Source organism: Paramisgurnus dabryanus, chromosome 9 (assembly GCF_030506205.2).
Source record: "Paramisgurnus dabryanus chromosome 9, PD_genome_1.1, whole genome shotgun sequence".
NCBI classification, from domain to species: Eukaryota; Metazoa; Chordata; class Actinopteri; order Cypriniformes; family Cobitidae; genus Paramisgurnus; species Paramisgurnus dabryanus.
In genome coordinates this window covers 10,083,775-10,100,423 of record NC_133345.1, presented here as the reverse complement: position 1 = coordinate 10,100,423, position 16,649 = coordinate 10,083,775, and the positions used below count along the sequence as shown (strand labels likewise).

Below are 16,649 nucleotides of genomic sequence, written 5' to 3'. Positions count from 1 at the left end.
AAGCGCCACAGATAAAGATAATCCAAAATTGGCTAACCAGTAGTTTTGTTTGCATATTGGGTTGAGATAGGAGAACAAAATATTTGCAGACATCAACTTTAACAACTTTGCATTCTTCTGTTTTATATGTTTAGATTGTAAATGGCTACTTCTCGTGGACACAGGGATGCCCGACTCTAACCAATATCAACATAAAGGTTCCCTTTGGTGAGGTCCTGTGTTTGCATGTCTATGTACAGTATTATACCGTTTCTGCAGTATTATACTTACGTAGGCATAAGGCTTACTAATCTTTCTCTGCTTTCACTGTTGTTTGTGTGTGTATAAGGTCAGCTGACGATGATCGTAGGGCAAGTAGGAAGCGGGAAATCATCACTTTTGTTGGCGGCACTAGGGGAAATGAAGAAGATCTCTGGAAGCATCACATGGAACAGGTGAAACTAAAAGTTCATCTTAATGCTGAATAGTAATATTAAAACCTAACCAATAGAGAGGCTGTACTGTATTGTGAATACAATAACATGTGTGCATTTCGCAGATACTTTAATCCAAAGAGATAGATTTGGGGTATACATTAAATTAGTTCACATAAATATTGGGAATCAAACCCAAAGCATTATCAGCACTAGTACGCTATACCTGCACAGTTACAGAAATAAAAGCAATATCCTGACCTGATGAAAAGTATTGCTTATAATCTCATGTTAATACTACTGCATTTTTCCACAGTTTACCCAAGACTGATTCAGATGATGATCTAAGGTATAAAATAGTTTTAATATAACTTTCTAAAACCTTCAAGAACAAAATTTTGTAAATAAATTTGTTTTGCTTTTCTCATACAGCATACATTGTATGAATGCACGACAACCACCTGGGTAAGTCTTCTATTTTATTTTTCATTCTGTACCTTCATTCACATTTTACAAGTCACCAAGACCAATAAGTTTTGATTTTCAGGAAGAGAGGTCCAGTAGGCTATATTTCACAGAGGCCCTGGCTCTTAAATGGCACGATTGAGGAGAACATCCTGTTTGACATGACACCCAGTGAAAAAAGGTATACTGAAATCAAGTATAGTCCCATAATTCCCTTATCCTGAAAATCCTGACATCCTTCTTCCTTGTTCATTTATGCGAAAAACACGTGTGGACGAAAATGTCCCCTCATCCTCTTGTCCCCTCGCACCACTCTGCACAAACACAATGACTACATCTGTGAGTCTTACTGTAAGTCCAGAGGCTACAGTAGTTTTATCTGCATCGTGTCCTTTACCAACCTAGAAAAAGGGATTTCAACAGGATTTTAAAGGAATTCCCAAAGGGCAGTGTTATCATAGGAAACAAAATGAGAGCTGGTGCATGAGATGTGGTTTTAGGATTTCGTAAGAGTAGCTGTATTTCTTTTAGTTTGCTAGTTTGTCTTCAGTGGGTCCTTCAGAAACTAGGCAGGACCCTCGGCATTCTTTTCACATACATAGTCACTGTCCTTGTCAAATTCCCACAGGAAATTATTCCAGGATGAATCATTCATAGTATGCTTGTTTTATATACAGTAGTACAATAAGGACCCAATAAAAAACACGAGAACAAGAAATAATTCGTTTTAGCATTGCATTAAATGATGAATTAATGAAATACACATTACTTATCAAACAGATGACAGATTATCTCTTTTTATAAAATATTTTATGAGTTCTGTAATATGAAAGAACTGTGTTTTTAAAACGTACTGTATGACCTCCTTTTTTCTCAGATATAAAGAAGTGATTGAGGTCTGCCAGTTACAGCCAGATATTGATACACTACCACAAGGTGACCAAACAGTGATTGGAGAAAGGGTACGTCTCACTGATGTCACCTGTGTCTTATGTTTCATGCAGGGGCGTAGCAGCCATTTTAAAAGTGGGGGGGACAGTATGGTAATGTGACCTAAGCTGCTGTTCATAATAATACATTCTAAATAGAATACCAATTGGCATTTTACAGCACCCTAGTGGCAATTTTGGGAACATGCCATGATAGCTTACATGAACCTATATTTGTGAAATCATACTCACAATTTAAAAATACTGCAGGACTTTGAAACCAATGTGAGACCATCTATAGCCTACTTTATTTTAATGAAATAAAGATATTTTATGATAGTTACAATATTTCAGTTACACTACATTTGTATTTTGATGAATATACAGATTACATCTACACTAATTTTATACAACATACATTTTATGAAAATATAGCAATAAAACCTAAATCAATGTATTTACAAGTTTTAATATTTTCAAGATGGAAGTAAGTTATTTAATCATACATGGCCGTGGGAAGTGGGGGTGCTGTGGGTGCTGCAGCACCCACTGTTGGCGAGAGAGAGATTTTTTTTAAGTAAAAATATTTTGCACAATTGATATATTACTTGTGAATATTTTAGGAGATTATTTTTGACACACGTAGGTTATTACGTGTATTTTGGATTTTAATTTCATTACTGTCTGTGCCTACCCATCTCCGTGGCCTCATCCGAGCGCACTTTCTCCGCCTTGCGTCTTTTGAAGACATGGGTAAGCAGCACCATGACCCAGAATAGACTCACACACCTTTGGCTAATGCATGCCCACACAGAAATTCTGAACTGCCGGCGCAATGCGCGACGCGAGTGTCTTTTGCTATAGTAAAGAGCGCGTTGATATTATGCGCATACAGTATTAACGGGATGACAACGCGGGTTTGCTTATCACATACATGAATGCGAAGCAGCACAAAAACGCTTTTTAATATGAAAAATTAAAGGATTAAAATGTAAAAGATTATTATTGAGTCTCTTGGACATAAATGATGACCGATTATGAGACGTTAGAAGGAGTAAATAGCTGCTTCATCTAAGTAAATAAATGCTTTACTTTAAACGAATGCATCTATTTTTTTTTTATTTAAATGCTACCCCACGAATTTATTGTATATATTGACTATGTACCTGTGGATATGGTGAGATGAGAACGTTTGTAAATTCTTTATCTCTTGTTTGTAACAAATAAAGAATTTTTAGAGTACAAACCTTATATAAAGCCTAATATATTCTAAAAATGTAATTATACACCATGTATTTTTTTTATAAAAGTATACAATATCAGAACTAAACCCATTATTATTTTTGTTCCATTTATGAATTGTAAGTTAAAAAAAGACAGTAATAGTACTATTTAGTAAAAAAAGATCTATATAAAAATATACTAGGTATGTTACTGTGAGAATATTTTACCACTGTTAATCGACGTGTGATTTAAAAACGAAAGTAAAATATTTTCGTCCGCATGGATATTAAAAATTGTGAAGTTTAATTATTATTATGTTGTTATAATATTATATGTTGTATTAAAATATGTTCTATGTATGTATATCTAAAGTTATAATGAAAGTAATTTTCCCTGGGATTATTCAAAGTATTTCTGCTTCTGATTAATAGCGCATATATTTATCTGATAACTGATGATGTCTGTATGTTTCAGACCCTGGCTGTGTGCACTGAAGTGTATATGACAATAAAGTATTAAAACTCAATGTATTTATTTTTAAAATGTATTTTAAATAGGCCTATAGGCTCATAGGTTTTTTGTTAAAAAAAAATTATTTCACAGCACCCCCTGTTCAAAACATCAAAACTTCCAAACTTTTTACAATTAAACTAGATTATCTTTAATCCTGTTGCTCCATTACTTTAAACTTTGTTTTAAATCTCTGATTAACTTTAATGTTTGATGAGTTCAAATAGATTTTCTACAATTAAATATGTGGCTAAATCATCAGAAACAGACACCGCGAGCGTGGTGGCACTATTCAAAGATGCGTTTATTATAACGTCTCAACAGAGTGAGTTTGACGGCTTAAAAATATTACTTAACACTACCAGTGACAGCTCCCGATGCTCGTATGCGCTTCTCCTCTGTCATGCGCGCTCCAGTCAGAAACTGAGAGCAGTGAATAAACGGACACACGGCGGTGCTTCATGACAAATGCGTCGCGTCGGCACATCTTGCTTATTCATTATATCACAATAACTGAGCTTCGCAATATTTCCTGCCACATTGCTTCGTTAATCAATACAATTGATTGTTTTAATGATTGTCAAATGTTTTTATTTGAATAAGATCTTTAGATTACCGATGTATAGTGATTTATAATATAGGCTACAAAAAAATATATTACATTTGCCTGCATAAACTGTTTATTTTCTTTATGAAGGACAACGTCAACATTTGTTGCTGTTTAATTACACCGGCAGATTCATCAGCGCAGATGATGGGTTTAGCATAAATAAGTTTTAATCTATATTATAAGGTTTGTAAGCTGTGTTTAAATGTAAGTGGTGCAACACAACTCGAATTAAAATTAAACTGAGATAAACAAACCATATTTTAGCTCTAAACTCTGCTTATTTTAATCTGTGCAACCCACGCTGAATCCTGCGCAGCGTGAGGAGGTCCATAGTGTATTTTAACTACAGTAGGTTAAATCATTACATGAAAACTTTATCTCGTGATTTGTGTCATCACGACATACTGCAACATTATCTAACGTGTGTTTGAAAAAATTATGTAGGCTAATCGTCCTTTGCTTTTTTTCTGGGGTGCATTTTATCCCAGACGGCGTAATAGCAAAAGTAAATGAACAAACGAAACTTCACAAGAGCAACAAGAGATTTGAAGCTCATGCAGACACGCTCTGTGATTGGCTGAATGTTAGTTCACTCAAATCTAAGTAACAAATCAGAGAACACTGTACATGACGCACTGCGCTGTTGCTCGCCGGAGCTCGCCTCCGTCTCTCATTAAAAATGTATGACTTCTGGCCACTTTGATGCTTGGTGGCCTTGTGAACGCACAGTAAAAGTGGGGGGGTCGTGACCCCCCCGTCCCCCCCGGTTGCTACGCCCCTGGTTTCATGTATTATAGAATTGACTAAACAAAAGTCGAATCCGTGTGAAATTGTTATCTTTTCTATTTTTTTTGTGCAGGGCATCATCCTCTCTGGAGGCTGTGGGCAGCGAATCAGCATAGCCCGAGCTCTTTATCAACACACCAACGTGGTTTTCCTGGTGAGTTCACCAAATTCCTATTCTACAGTATATCTAAGCTAAAACACTCAAACGTGATAAAAATAAGTCAACATCCCATCACTGGTACTTCTAGGATGACCCATTTTCTGCTCTGGACATTCATCTCAGTGACCACCTCATGCATGAAGGAATCCTCAAGTTCCTTAAAAAAGAAAAGAGGACTGTTGTCTTAGTTACCCACAAACTGCAGTATTTACCTCATGCAGACTGGGTGAGAAGATTTTTTTTTCTTCAGAAAAGTAGATGAATTTAAAGGTGCACTGTGTAGATTGATTGTAGTGGCATCTAGAGGTAAGGTTGCGAATTGCAACCAACAGCTCAGTACACCGCTCACCCCTTCATTTCAAAACGCACAGAGAAGCTACGGCAACTGCCACAGGACAAACGTGTCGTTGTCTGAGACAATATCGTGATGTCTTTTAGGGCTACTGTAGAAACACGTTGGTGACTTCCATTTAAGGGGACCACAATGTATGTAGATAAAAACAGCTCATCGTACTGTAATTAAAACATAAAGGTCCACTATTTAAGGTCTTTATACACCACTGATAATATAGTTATGTATATTATATTGCATTGTGTCAATAGATCCATCTAAAATGTCCTTTTAAAGGTACAAGGTGCATTGTTTAAATTTTAGGAGGACCTATTTACAAAAATGCAATATAATATACATAACTATATTATCAGTGGTGTATAAAGACCTTACATAATGAACTGTATTGTTTTTATTACATTAAAATGAGACGTTTTTATCTACATACACCACGGGTCATCTCCGCCATGTTTCTACAGTAGCCCTAAACGGACAAACTGTTCCACAAAGAGTGTTTCATGCCTACGTTGCTCAGACGATGACATGTTTTCTGTTGCAGCTATGTAGCTTCTCATCGCGTTTTGAAATTTGAAGTTGGTTTCAGTTCGCAATCTCAGCGGTAGATGCCGCTAAACCCCCCATAATGTACCTTTAACTGACAACTGTTATCCCATATACCCATATATGTTCCTCACTATTACACACCAGCTCTCGTATTAAAAAATAAGTGATATGATACTAGTTATGACAGACGTGATAATAGAAATAATGTAATAGTACTAGGGCCCTATAATTTCCGCGATCACGGAATCGCGGACGGAATCGCGGAATTGGCTAATTAAAACGGAATCTAGTATTAACGCGGAATTTCGCGGAATTTTACATATTTTGAACCAAAATATGTTTTTGTGTGGGTGACGAACGTATGTCTGGGGAAATGCAGACCGGGGGAAGTAAATCTAGGCGACACGTCGTTTCAGACCCCCTCCAAAACACTGAAACCATGGCGAAGCGGCTCTCCACGACTCTGCTTTCGTCAGCGAAAAAATTAAGAAATTCGACGCTAAGCACTTAGTTCCGAGCAGGTCTCACATGACTTTTATCTGACCGGAGAACTGTTATTTTGTAAGTTTTGTCAACACTCTGTTCACGGTGAGTGAAAGATACATGCACTCTATCTCTCTTCCACGTCTGTCTCACTGCACCTCTCACTCGTGCAAGCGCTCAGGCATCTGTCCTAAGTGTGAACACAAATCCTCATGTATTTGTTCAGTTTTATGCATTTCAAGCGAGCTGAAGCAAACTAACTATCCCTCGCATTTAAAATATAATCATCTGCATCATGGCGCCGCTCTCTGTCTCTCTTTCGCTCGCACCTGCAAAGAGCTGCGTGCTCATGCTGTCCTAAGTCAGATCACTATCCTGTGTATGTTTGTAAAGTTATATGCATTTCAAGCGATCGTGTATAAAATATGGATCGTGTTCCGCTGGATTGATGTGTTTAAGGCACTTCTGAAGGCACCACTGCTTTGACACCTTGTTGTAGACTCCTGCAACAACACTAAACAATGCATTGAATTGAGTTGTGTGTGTGTGCGCGCGCGCGCGTGTGCGTGTGTATTTGCGTGTGTAAATGTATCTTTTATAGTCATTAAGTAATCCTGTTTTCCAGTTTTTTCCCAAAATCATTTACATTTGAATCATTAACATTAAAGGCACACTCTTTTTATGACTAAAATAACAGTAAAGGGTAAAAAATATAATTGCCCAAAATTAAAACGGATAAAACGGAATTTGCAAAAATTAAAACAGAGAAAACGGAATTTGGGAAAAAATAAAACGGAATTTGGAAAAAAATAAAACGGATTGTATAGGGCCCTATAGTACTAGCAAAAAATAATAGTAATATTTTAGATGGCCAGAATCTCCCTGACTGGGTAAAAAGGATTATGCTTATATATAAATGAAAAATTTATTATAGTTATTTTGAAAGCATCTGCTAAATGAATACATGCATACTTACATTGGTGTATCATACTAACACAAACCATATTTTTGTTTTGTATTATATACTGTACATTTTCATTTACGCACTAAATGCTTTCATCCAATGCAACTTAAAGGGACACTCCACTTTTTTGAAAATATGCTCATTTTCCAGCTCCCCTAGAGTTAAACATTTTATTCTTACCGTTTTGGAATCCATTCAGCCGATCTCCGGGTCTGGCGCTAACACTTTGCGATTTTCTTGCGATATGGCTAGGAACTATACTCTCATTCTAATAATCAAGGACTTTGCTGCCGTAACATGGCTGCAGGAGGCGCAATGATATTACGCAGTGCCCGAAAATAGTCCCCTGCTATTAAAAAGTTACCAAGGGGACTATTTTCAGGCACTGCATAATATCACTACGCCTGCTGCAGCCATGTTACAGCAGCAAAGTCCTTGATTATTACGCCAGAATGAGAGTATAGTTCCTAGCCATATCTGCCTAGAAAATCACAACTTTAAATTTTCTGTCAGTCTTAGTACACAATGTAACTACAGAAGAGTCAAGTTTTAAATAGGAAAAATATCAAAACTCTTTGGTTATTTTTTAGCACGATGCTAATGGTCTAATCAGATTCAATGGATTGTGCTAAGCTATGCTAAAAGTGTGAGCGCCAGACTGGAGATCGGCTGAATGGATTCCAAAACGGTAAGAATCAAATGTTTAACTCTAGGGGAGCTGGAAAATGAGCATATTTTCAAAAAAAAAAAAAAACTGGACTGTCCCTTTAAAGACTGATCTATCAGTATGATAAACATTTTAACCATGACTTTGGTTTACTAGTTTTATACTCTACAAGCAAAATGAGCCCATTTGTTTCCTATTTAGTTACATATACGCTTTCATTATTGTGATCCACCAGATAATAGCCATGCGGGACGGGACGGTGCAAACACAAGGGAGCTTAAAAGACATCCAATTGGCCGAGCCTGAACTGTTTGAACAGTGGATAACATTAATGAACAGACAAAATAAAGTAAAACATTATGTCTTTTCTATAAAAAAACTAAAACTTTAGCAGTAGATTTTATGTATTCACATAATGCTGTGCATCTGAAACATCTGCACAGGAAAACTCTACAGAGCTGAGGAGAAAGAGTTTCAGGAGGGCCACATACTCTACAGACACGTTGGCCACAGAAGATGATGAAGGTAAAACATCTCAGTTCAGAGAATGAATAACGCATTTAGTTTTTATATATCTCAGTACATTATTCATTGCTTTTATTGTTTTAATATTATAGCTGTGAAATCATGCAACATCTTTTTGGTGTAAAGGATGGTGACATCTGGGCTTATATATTCATTTATCTTAAATAACTAATTATTTAAAATTGCATTGTTGGCATATTTACATCCTTTTAACCAAATGAGATATTGTAATCCTGTTACATCAGAGGTATTTCACCTTGTGTTACGTATCTGTCGTATCGTAATTGCAGTGCGATCTCTAATGCTCTTGTCTTTACATCTATGCCGGTGGCTTCCCCGTATGGACTTGTGTGCTTTACCCAGCTGCCGATGTTACTGTTAGCGAAGCAAAAGGTCTGGATTTAATGGCATGAATCATTTGAACAACGTCTTTGCTTGCATGCAGCCTGGGGATGATATTATTGTTTGTATTTTCCACTTTAGCTCTTACAACCAAAGAGTGCTCTTCTCACTCCGAGTACCATTCATAGAGTTACGTAATACAATACAATACACAAAACATTTAATACGATCCTGTGAGCCATAATTATAAAATTAGATAATAGTTCATTTGTAGGTGTTAATTAATAGTGCCTTATATCCTTATGAAATCCATGTTACGCAACCATTATCGCATTAGATACCAATCACCATTTCGAATTAAAGCCATCCTGCAGTATTTTCATGCTTGCGGTAATGTGCTGTATTCAATCCTATTTGAAAAAGCTGCACTGTGTTTTTTTTTCATATACCCTGTGATGCCATGCATGAGTACATTAAAATCATACTGTAATTCAAACAGAACTGTTATTGCTATGATATATTTATCGCAAGCAGTGCCCCCAAAATGTTTGGACACCTAAGTCATATCTGTGATATTTATCAGGCCACTGCATCTGTGATCAAATAGTAATCCTTAAAGGTGAAGCATGTCTTTCTGTGCCACTGGCTGCATTAAACCGAATAATATAAATAATGAATTCATATAATCTTTCATTGTTTGTACAAACAGTATCTTCCTATTTGGCTCATTCAAACAGTTCTGCGTGGTACCACTCCAGTAATGGCACACTTCACCTTTAAATAATTGAATAGTTGGTTTATTGCGGCTGATCTGAGGGCTCAAATCTGCTTAACCTTCTAGAGAAAGAGATTGGATGTGGTGTTATTGTATTTGCAGACAGCTCTGTTGGTACAGATGAGGACAGCCTCAGGGCGGAGCTGCGTCACAGGACCACTATACCCTGGAGCTCATTTGCGACGTACCTGAGAGCCGCTGGTCTGTTACTGCTGCCTCTGCTTGTTCTCTCTCAGCTAACTAAACACACACTTATGGTCGCCATAGACTTCTGGATCGCTCATTGGACATCACATGTTATAGCAGCAAGTACAGAGAGGAACTGTACCATAACACAGGTGAGATAATAAATATGAAATGTGAGCCGGTATGTGTTTAAATCTCACATTTATACAGTATTTCAGAAAATGGTAACACTGTGACACATTCATAACATTGTTTGGATGTTTGTAACCCTGCCTATAAAATCCAGGCACCTAAAGAGTTCATATTATTACCTCAGTGGTACCAAAGAGTACATATTAGTACCTCAAATGTACATATATCTGTGCCTAAATGGTACATAGTAGGGTCTTTTTAAAGGGTACTGCTCCAGTGACAGCTTGGGACCATTTTATGACCATTTCTTCTGACTACACTGTATGACTAATTTTAAGCCTTGACTAACTTTAGTTAAGTGAACCATAGGGGCAAAAAAAAAAAAATGATATATTGAATTTAGTTTTCTCTCTTCCTCAGGACTGTGAGTTCAGTCACTCATCATACCTGCAGGTATTCTGTGTATTATGTGTTCTGGGTATAGTCTTGTGTCTGGTCACATCTCTAGCAATGGAGTGGACGGGTTTGCGGGTGGCCAGGGAGCTTCACTGCATCCTCCTGCGCACCACCGTCCTTGCACCAATGAGGTCTGTGTTTAACAACTCAATTACTTTACCTCATATTTCAATACAAAGACCTTAGGATGTTTACTTTTTACTTTCTCGTACCCAGGTTGTTTGAAACAACTCCCCTTGGGAACATTCTGAATAGGTTCTCAACTGATACTAACACAATTGATCAGGTAAATGAAAGAGACACAAAAATTTTCCATGTCTGAAATGGGGCAGTTTCCCGGACAGGGTTCAGATTAATCCAGGACTAGGCCTAAGTTATAATGAGAACATTTATGTCGTTTTTACAAGCAAACCTTACAAAAAACATTACAGGTGTGCATATTGAGACAAAACGGCAGCACTGATATATGTTAATATGTATATGTTAGAAAACCACACCACAATCTAATAAAAAGTTTGATTTAAATCATTGACATGACCTTACTTAGTCAATTTTAAAGATATCTAGTGCTGGGCAAAGATTAATTGCGATAAATAGGATAGAAAATAAAAGTGATTTTTTTGCATAAAATATGAGTGTATGCTGTGTGTAATTATTATGTATATATAAATACATACACATTCATGTATATATTTAAGAAACATATACATGTGAATATATATTTTTTATAATTGTATATATTCTATATTATATATAAATAAATAAAAATGAAATTAATATATTCATGTGTGTGTGTGGTTAAATATACATAATAATTACACACAGTACACACACATACAGTATATTATGCAAAAAATAACTTTTATTTTGTATGAGATTAATCGCAGTTAATCTTTGCCCAGCAATAATTTGTACAAAATTTTTACATTATGTAAGATGATTTCATGTAGAAAACATTAAGGCCTGGGGCCTCATTTATAAAATCCTACATTTGATTTTACAATCATTTATCAAAAATGCGTTAAAAACATGCGATTCATAAAACAAACGTACACACTGAAAACGCGCGTACCTTTTTCTTTCAGATGTGAAATCTATAAATCGCAAATGATCTTGAACTTGAGTGGTTTCAGATTTCCGCCTTTAAATGATGCCGTATGATGTCATAGACATATAAAAGAGTAGATGTCAATGTTTAAACCCTTTTCAAGCCGCAAGAATGGCTTATATTTCCCAAAACCCGCAGCAACTGGAAAAGCAAAAGTGTGTACATCTCCTCAGACGCTGACGTGGCGCTAAGCACTTTTCCACGTCAAAGACAGTTTTTATAAATATCGAATTTCCATGGATTTTTGCATACGCACACTTTATGGTCAAATCTGTGCTTATGCACGCTTTATAAATGAGGCCCCAGGTTTATCAGCCAAAGCTTAGATTATTCTACATTAGGATTAGATAAATTAAGTATTTATGTAGCTTTTATAAATGTGACTTAAAAACATTACTGATCTTGAGACAAAACAGTGACACTGACATATTTTAAGATGTGTCAGTGCAAGTTGTTTTTAGTTAAAGGAATATTCAATTTTCTTAAAAGAAAAATCCAGATAATTTACTCACCACCATGTCATCCAATATGTTGATGTCTTTCTTTGTTCAGTCGAGAAGAAATTATGTTTTTTGAGGAAAACATTGCAGGATTTTTCTAATTTAAATGGACTTTAATAGAGCCCAACAATTAACACTTAAATCAACACGTAACAGTTTTTTTCAACAGAGTTTCAAAGGACTCTAAACGATCCCAAACGAGGCATAAGGGTCTTATCTAGCAAACCGATTGTCATTTTTGACAATAAAAATAACAAATATACACTTTTAAAGCACAACTTCTCGTTTAGATCCGGTCGTGATGCGCCAACGTGACCCCACGCAATACATCATGACGTCAAGAGGTCACAGAGAACTCCGCCCCAGTGTTTACAAGTGTTAAGAACGAGGATCGTTCCTACGTTGTTGTATGTCAACTGATACTAATTAATGTCTTTGTGTCAGTTTATTGTTTATAATGGTCCGCAAATGTGCGTTTTATATATGTAACACGTGACCTCCCTACGTCACTACGCATTTACGTTAGGTCGCGCTGAACCGGATTTAGACGAGAATTTGTACTTTAAAAGTACATCTCAAACATGCCTTGTCTTTAAAGCTGGACCTAACTAATAGAAAAAGTCATTTTCCCTGGTTTACACAGGCATATTACTCTATGGAGTGGTTTCCTGAACAGGGCTTATCCTAGTCCCAGACTAAAATGAATGTTTGAGCTGCTCTTAATTTAATGCACTGACATATCTTAACATATATCAGTGCCATTGTTTTGTCTCAAGATGCACACCAGTAATTTTGTTGTTGTGTTTAAATCTGCTTAAAAACTGTTAAAACTACTTAAATGTCTCCTCTCCATATATTTACTTTGAAACGTAATATTTTGTATTATACAGTATACTTTATATACAGTATTTATTCCTTAAAGTCGACATGAAACGGAAGTAGCGATTGCCTTATTTAGCTTATTAGCTTTACCGATTCTTTCTGATAACGTACGGAAAAATTTGCAAGGATGAGTTACGAACTGCGGGAAGAGCGAGTCACTAGTCAACACTTTATACAACACTGACTGGATAACTTATGATTCACTACATGTGCGTGTCGTTTATATAATATGCACTTATGCGCCGATTTCCAACATAACACAAAAGTCTTTCTTACCGAATGCAACTCATGACCCGGTTGAGACTTTTCAATGAAATCCAGCATTAAACAAACAAACACGCAAAACCCTGGATAAACAAACTATATCCATTGTTTCCATAATGCTGTCTTTCTTCCCGTTACATCCAAAAACACATTTCTTCTTCCGTACCATTGATATAAAACAAAGCTGTCACGTGAAGTAATGCATGTAACTTAGCGTCCTCGGTTCTCGCTCTCCCACTGATTGACGCGTGGTGTGATTTTCCGGGGTAAGTGCCCATAAAAAAGCGATATGTATGGCTTACCCCTGAAACGTCAGCCGGAAACCGAAAACTTTCAGAAACTTGTACGAACCCTGGCAAAGTGCATTCGGCACAGAAATACTCTGCAACACGTCCAAATTCGTTTGCATTTGTTTATCATCAGGATAAACTCTAAAACTGTGTTAATAAGTCAGAATACATAAAATACCGTTGAACCCTCCCTTGAAGTTTTTCTTGTTCCTGCCTTTATTTTGGATTACACACATAGACATCATTTGTGTTCTAATTCCAGCATATTCCGGTCACCATGGAGTGTTTGAGTCGTTCCACGCTGCTGTGTGTGTCTGCAGTTGGTGTGATCTCTTATGTCACACCTGTATTTCTCATTGCTCTACTGCCATTGGCTATCGCCTGTTACTTCATTCAGAAGTACTTCAGGGTGGCATCCAGGTCAGTATTTCAAATCAGCCAATTCTCACTGTTTGTGTATAAATAGCATGGAGTGTGAAAATCCTGCAATACATACAAAACATTTCAATTTTGCATGTATATAATACACCAGTCCTTCCCGGTCACTTTTTCATGTCGTTTTATATATAGTTTTTTCTTTTTTTTCCAGTTTTTTTTTTACCATTGTCGCATGGGTTTGGGGTTAAAACAACTTTTTGTTACATAAAATGATGTCCTTACCCAAACTCCATTTCTAACCCCAACTCCAAGCGACAATGGTTTAAAAACAGAAAAACCAAATACATTAAACGACAGAAAAGAAGTAAACGGGAAGAACTGGTGCATCATACACACGCACAATTTATACTTTTCACACTGCATGCTATTTATACACAATTCATGAGAATATGTAGTTCAAATATTCCAAAAACATATTTTGCTTTGTTACATTCATTCTCTTATTTGTTTTACGCATAAGGTTGTTTCTACTAAATTATTATTTTCTCAGTCTGTAAATGCCCCCTATATGTTTTCTGTATGTAGAGATCTGCAGCAGTTGGAGGACAGCACTGAGTTACCTCTACTTTCCCATTACTCACAGACTATACAGGGACTTACCACCATCAGAGCTTTTAGGTAACAATCTTTAATGTTTTAATCCAAAATAAATATCATTCACACTGGAGCTGCGAACTGATCGGATGTTAATTGAACTTATTTTAATCTCAGGCACGAGCAGAAGTTTAAGAAGAAACTGCTTGAACACACAGATGCAAATAACATCTCCTCCCTCTTTCTTTCGGCAGCCAATTGCTGGCTGGAGGTCCGCATGGTAATGAGTTGTCCATGAGTTTATGTTTTTAGTTATGATAATGACCCTAAAATATGTTTATGTTACATGCAGAGTGTATATATGCAAACTCATAAATACACTTCACATACCAAGTATCAGTGTATAAGCATGATTGAAAATTGTAAAAATGCATTTGATATGATATTATAATGAAAGTTACAAAATTTTGTACAAAAAGTGTTTCTGTATATTTTAATGTTTTTTCAGGAGTATATTGGGGCATTCGTGGTGCTCATAGCCGCTGTGGCCTCTATAAGCAATGCATTATACAGACAGCTTTCGGCAGGGCTTGTCGGGCTGGGGCTTACTTACGCTCTCATGGTAAACTATATACATAAACAATCCATGCACCTGCCTGTCAAAGTGCATAACGGCCTTTAGCAGATCTTGAACAGTCTTTCACTGATATCTGTGCAGGTGTCAAACTTCCTCAACTGGATTGTGCGTAATCTGGCAGACTTGGAGGTTCAACTGGGCTGCGTGAAGAGAGTCAACAGTCTGATAAACACACAGCCTGAGAGTTATGATGGACTCATGAGTGAGTATATGAGGAATGATTAAGAGCTGTGATTGAAAACCGAGGAGAAAAGTACAGTTAAAGTACTACTGAATCATACTGAACCATGAACCGTTTTACTTTGAAAAGAACGAATCAGACAATTGATTCATTTGCAAATTATTGCTTGATCTGATCTCAATCCACTGATTGGTCTCTCAGGTCGGTGTATAATATTACTTATTAAGGTGTGTTGTGTTCCTGCCACATCATTGTTGTAGCCTTGTATAATTCATTAATGTTTGTTTAATTATAGATAAAAAATGCATAATATATAAATTAGCATTTAAATACAATTAATTAACAATAATAATAATAATAATTTAATTCATAATTATTATTTACCGTATTTTTCGGACTATAAGTCGCTCCGGAGTATAAGTCGCATCAGTCAAAAAAATGCTTCATGAAGAGGAAAAACATATAAGTCGCACTGGACTATAAGTCGCATTTATTTTTAGAAAAATAATTTTGTAGTTTGTAATCTGCAGAATAGGATTTTCTTTTGGGGGGCATGTTGTTTGTGTCTTTCTCAGCTGTCTTTAAGTTTACAGTTTCAGTTCATTTTTATATAACACTCTCTGGTGGCTGTAGACAGTAATGTTTTATATTGGTTCAATATAAAAATTGGTTAAGTATATTGGTTAATTTTGACATATAAGTCGCACCTGACTATAAGTCGCAGGACCGCCCAAACTATGAAAAAAAGTGCGACTTATAGTCCGGAAAATATGGTAATAATAATAATAATAATAATATTTTTTTTGTTATGTGAAAACTCAAAGTGCTAAATTAAAAATAAATGATATAAAATGTACATAAAGTGATATTATTATTATTATATAAAATACTTAATAGAACATGTTTTTTAACCTGTTTTGATCACCAGATTTAATGTCATTTCAGCTCCAGCTCAGATTCCCGCAGGATGGCCAAAATACGGAGAGATCCAGATCAAAAATCTGAGTGTGCGCTATGACAGCAGCTTAAAACCTGTACTAAGACACGTCAATGCTCACATTAAACCCGGACAAAAGGTCATACATTACCCAGCTATAGAGTGCCGCAGGGATGATGTATTTTTGTAGGCCAACCCTGGAAGTTAGCAGGATACTGTCCCCTCGCAAAAAAGCCCTTATTTTTTCCCATAGACTTTTGGATATTGCAAAATAAGCTCTCGCTGCGTCCGAAACCGCCTACTTCCATACTATATAGTAGGCGAAGTAGTGCTTTTTGCTTAATATATAGTATGGA

General features: G+C 36.2%; 1 protein-coding gene across 1 annotated transcript in view; it reads left to right on the top strand.

Moving 5' to 3' along the window:
* Positions 1–16,649, top strand: part of abcc8b (ATP-binding cassette, sub-family C (CFTR/MRP), member 8b) — a 45,753-nt gene that overhangs the window by 23,392 nt on the left and 5,712 nt on the right. Inside the window, exons 16-34 of the mRNA XM_073815703.1 lie at positions 135–207; positions 329–434; positions 730–762; positions 846–878; positions 961–1,059; positions 1,756–1,840; positions 5,011–5,091; positions 5,186–5,323; positions 8,342–8,455; positions 8,550–8,631; positions 9,851–10,086; positions 10,487–10,653; positions 10,739–10,808; positions 13,829–13,986; positions 14,530–14,622; positions 14,716–14,818; positions 15,047–15,160; positions 15,257–15,377; positions 16,302–16,432. Of these exons, the coding sequence (XP_073671804.1) occupies positions 135–207; positions 329–434; positions 730–762; positions 846–878; positions 961–1,059; positions 1,756–1,840; positions 5,011–5,091; positions 5,186–5,323; positions 8,342–8,455; positions 8,550–8,631; positions 9,851–10,086; positions 10,487–10,653; positions 10,739–10,808; positions 13,829–13,986; positions 14,530–14,622; positions 14,716–14,818; positions 15,047–15,160; positions 15,257–15,377; positions 16,302–16,432 (2,037 nt within the window). The remainder of the gene's footprint in view (positions 1–134; positions 208–328; positions 435–729; positions 763–845; positions 879–960; positions 1,060–1,755; positions 1,841–5,010; positions 5,092–5,185; positions 5,324–8,341; positions 8,456–8,549; positions 8,632–9,850; positions 10,087–10,486; positions 10,654–10,738; positions 10,809–13,828; positions 13,987–14,529; positions 14,623–14,715; positions 14,819–15,046; positions 15,161–15,256; positions 15,378–16,301; positions 16,433–16,649) is intronic.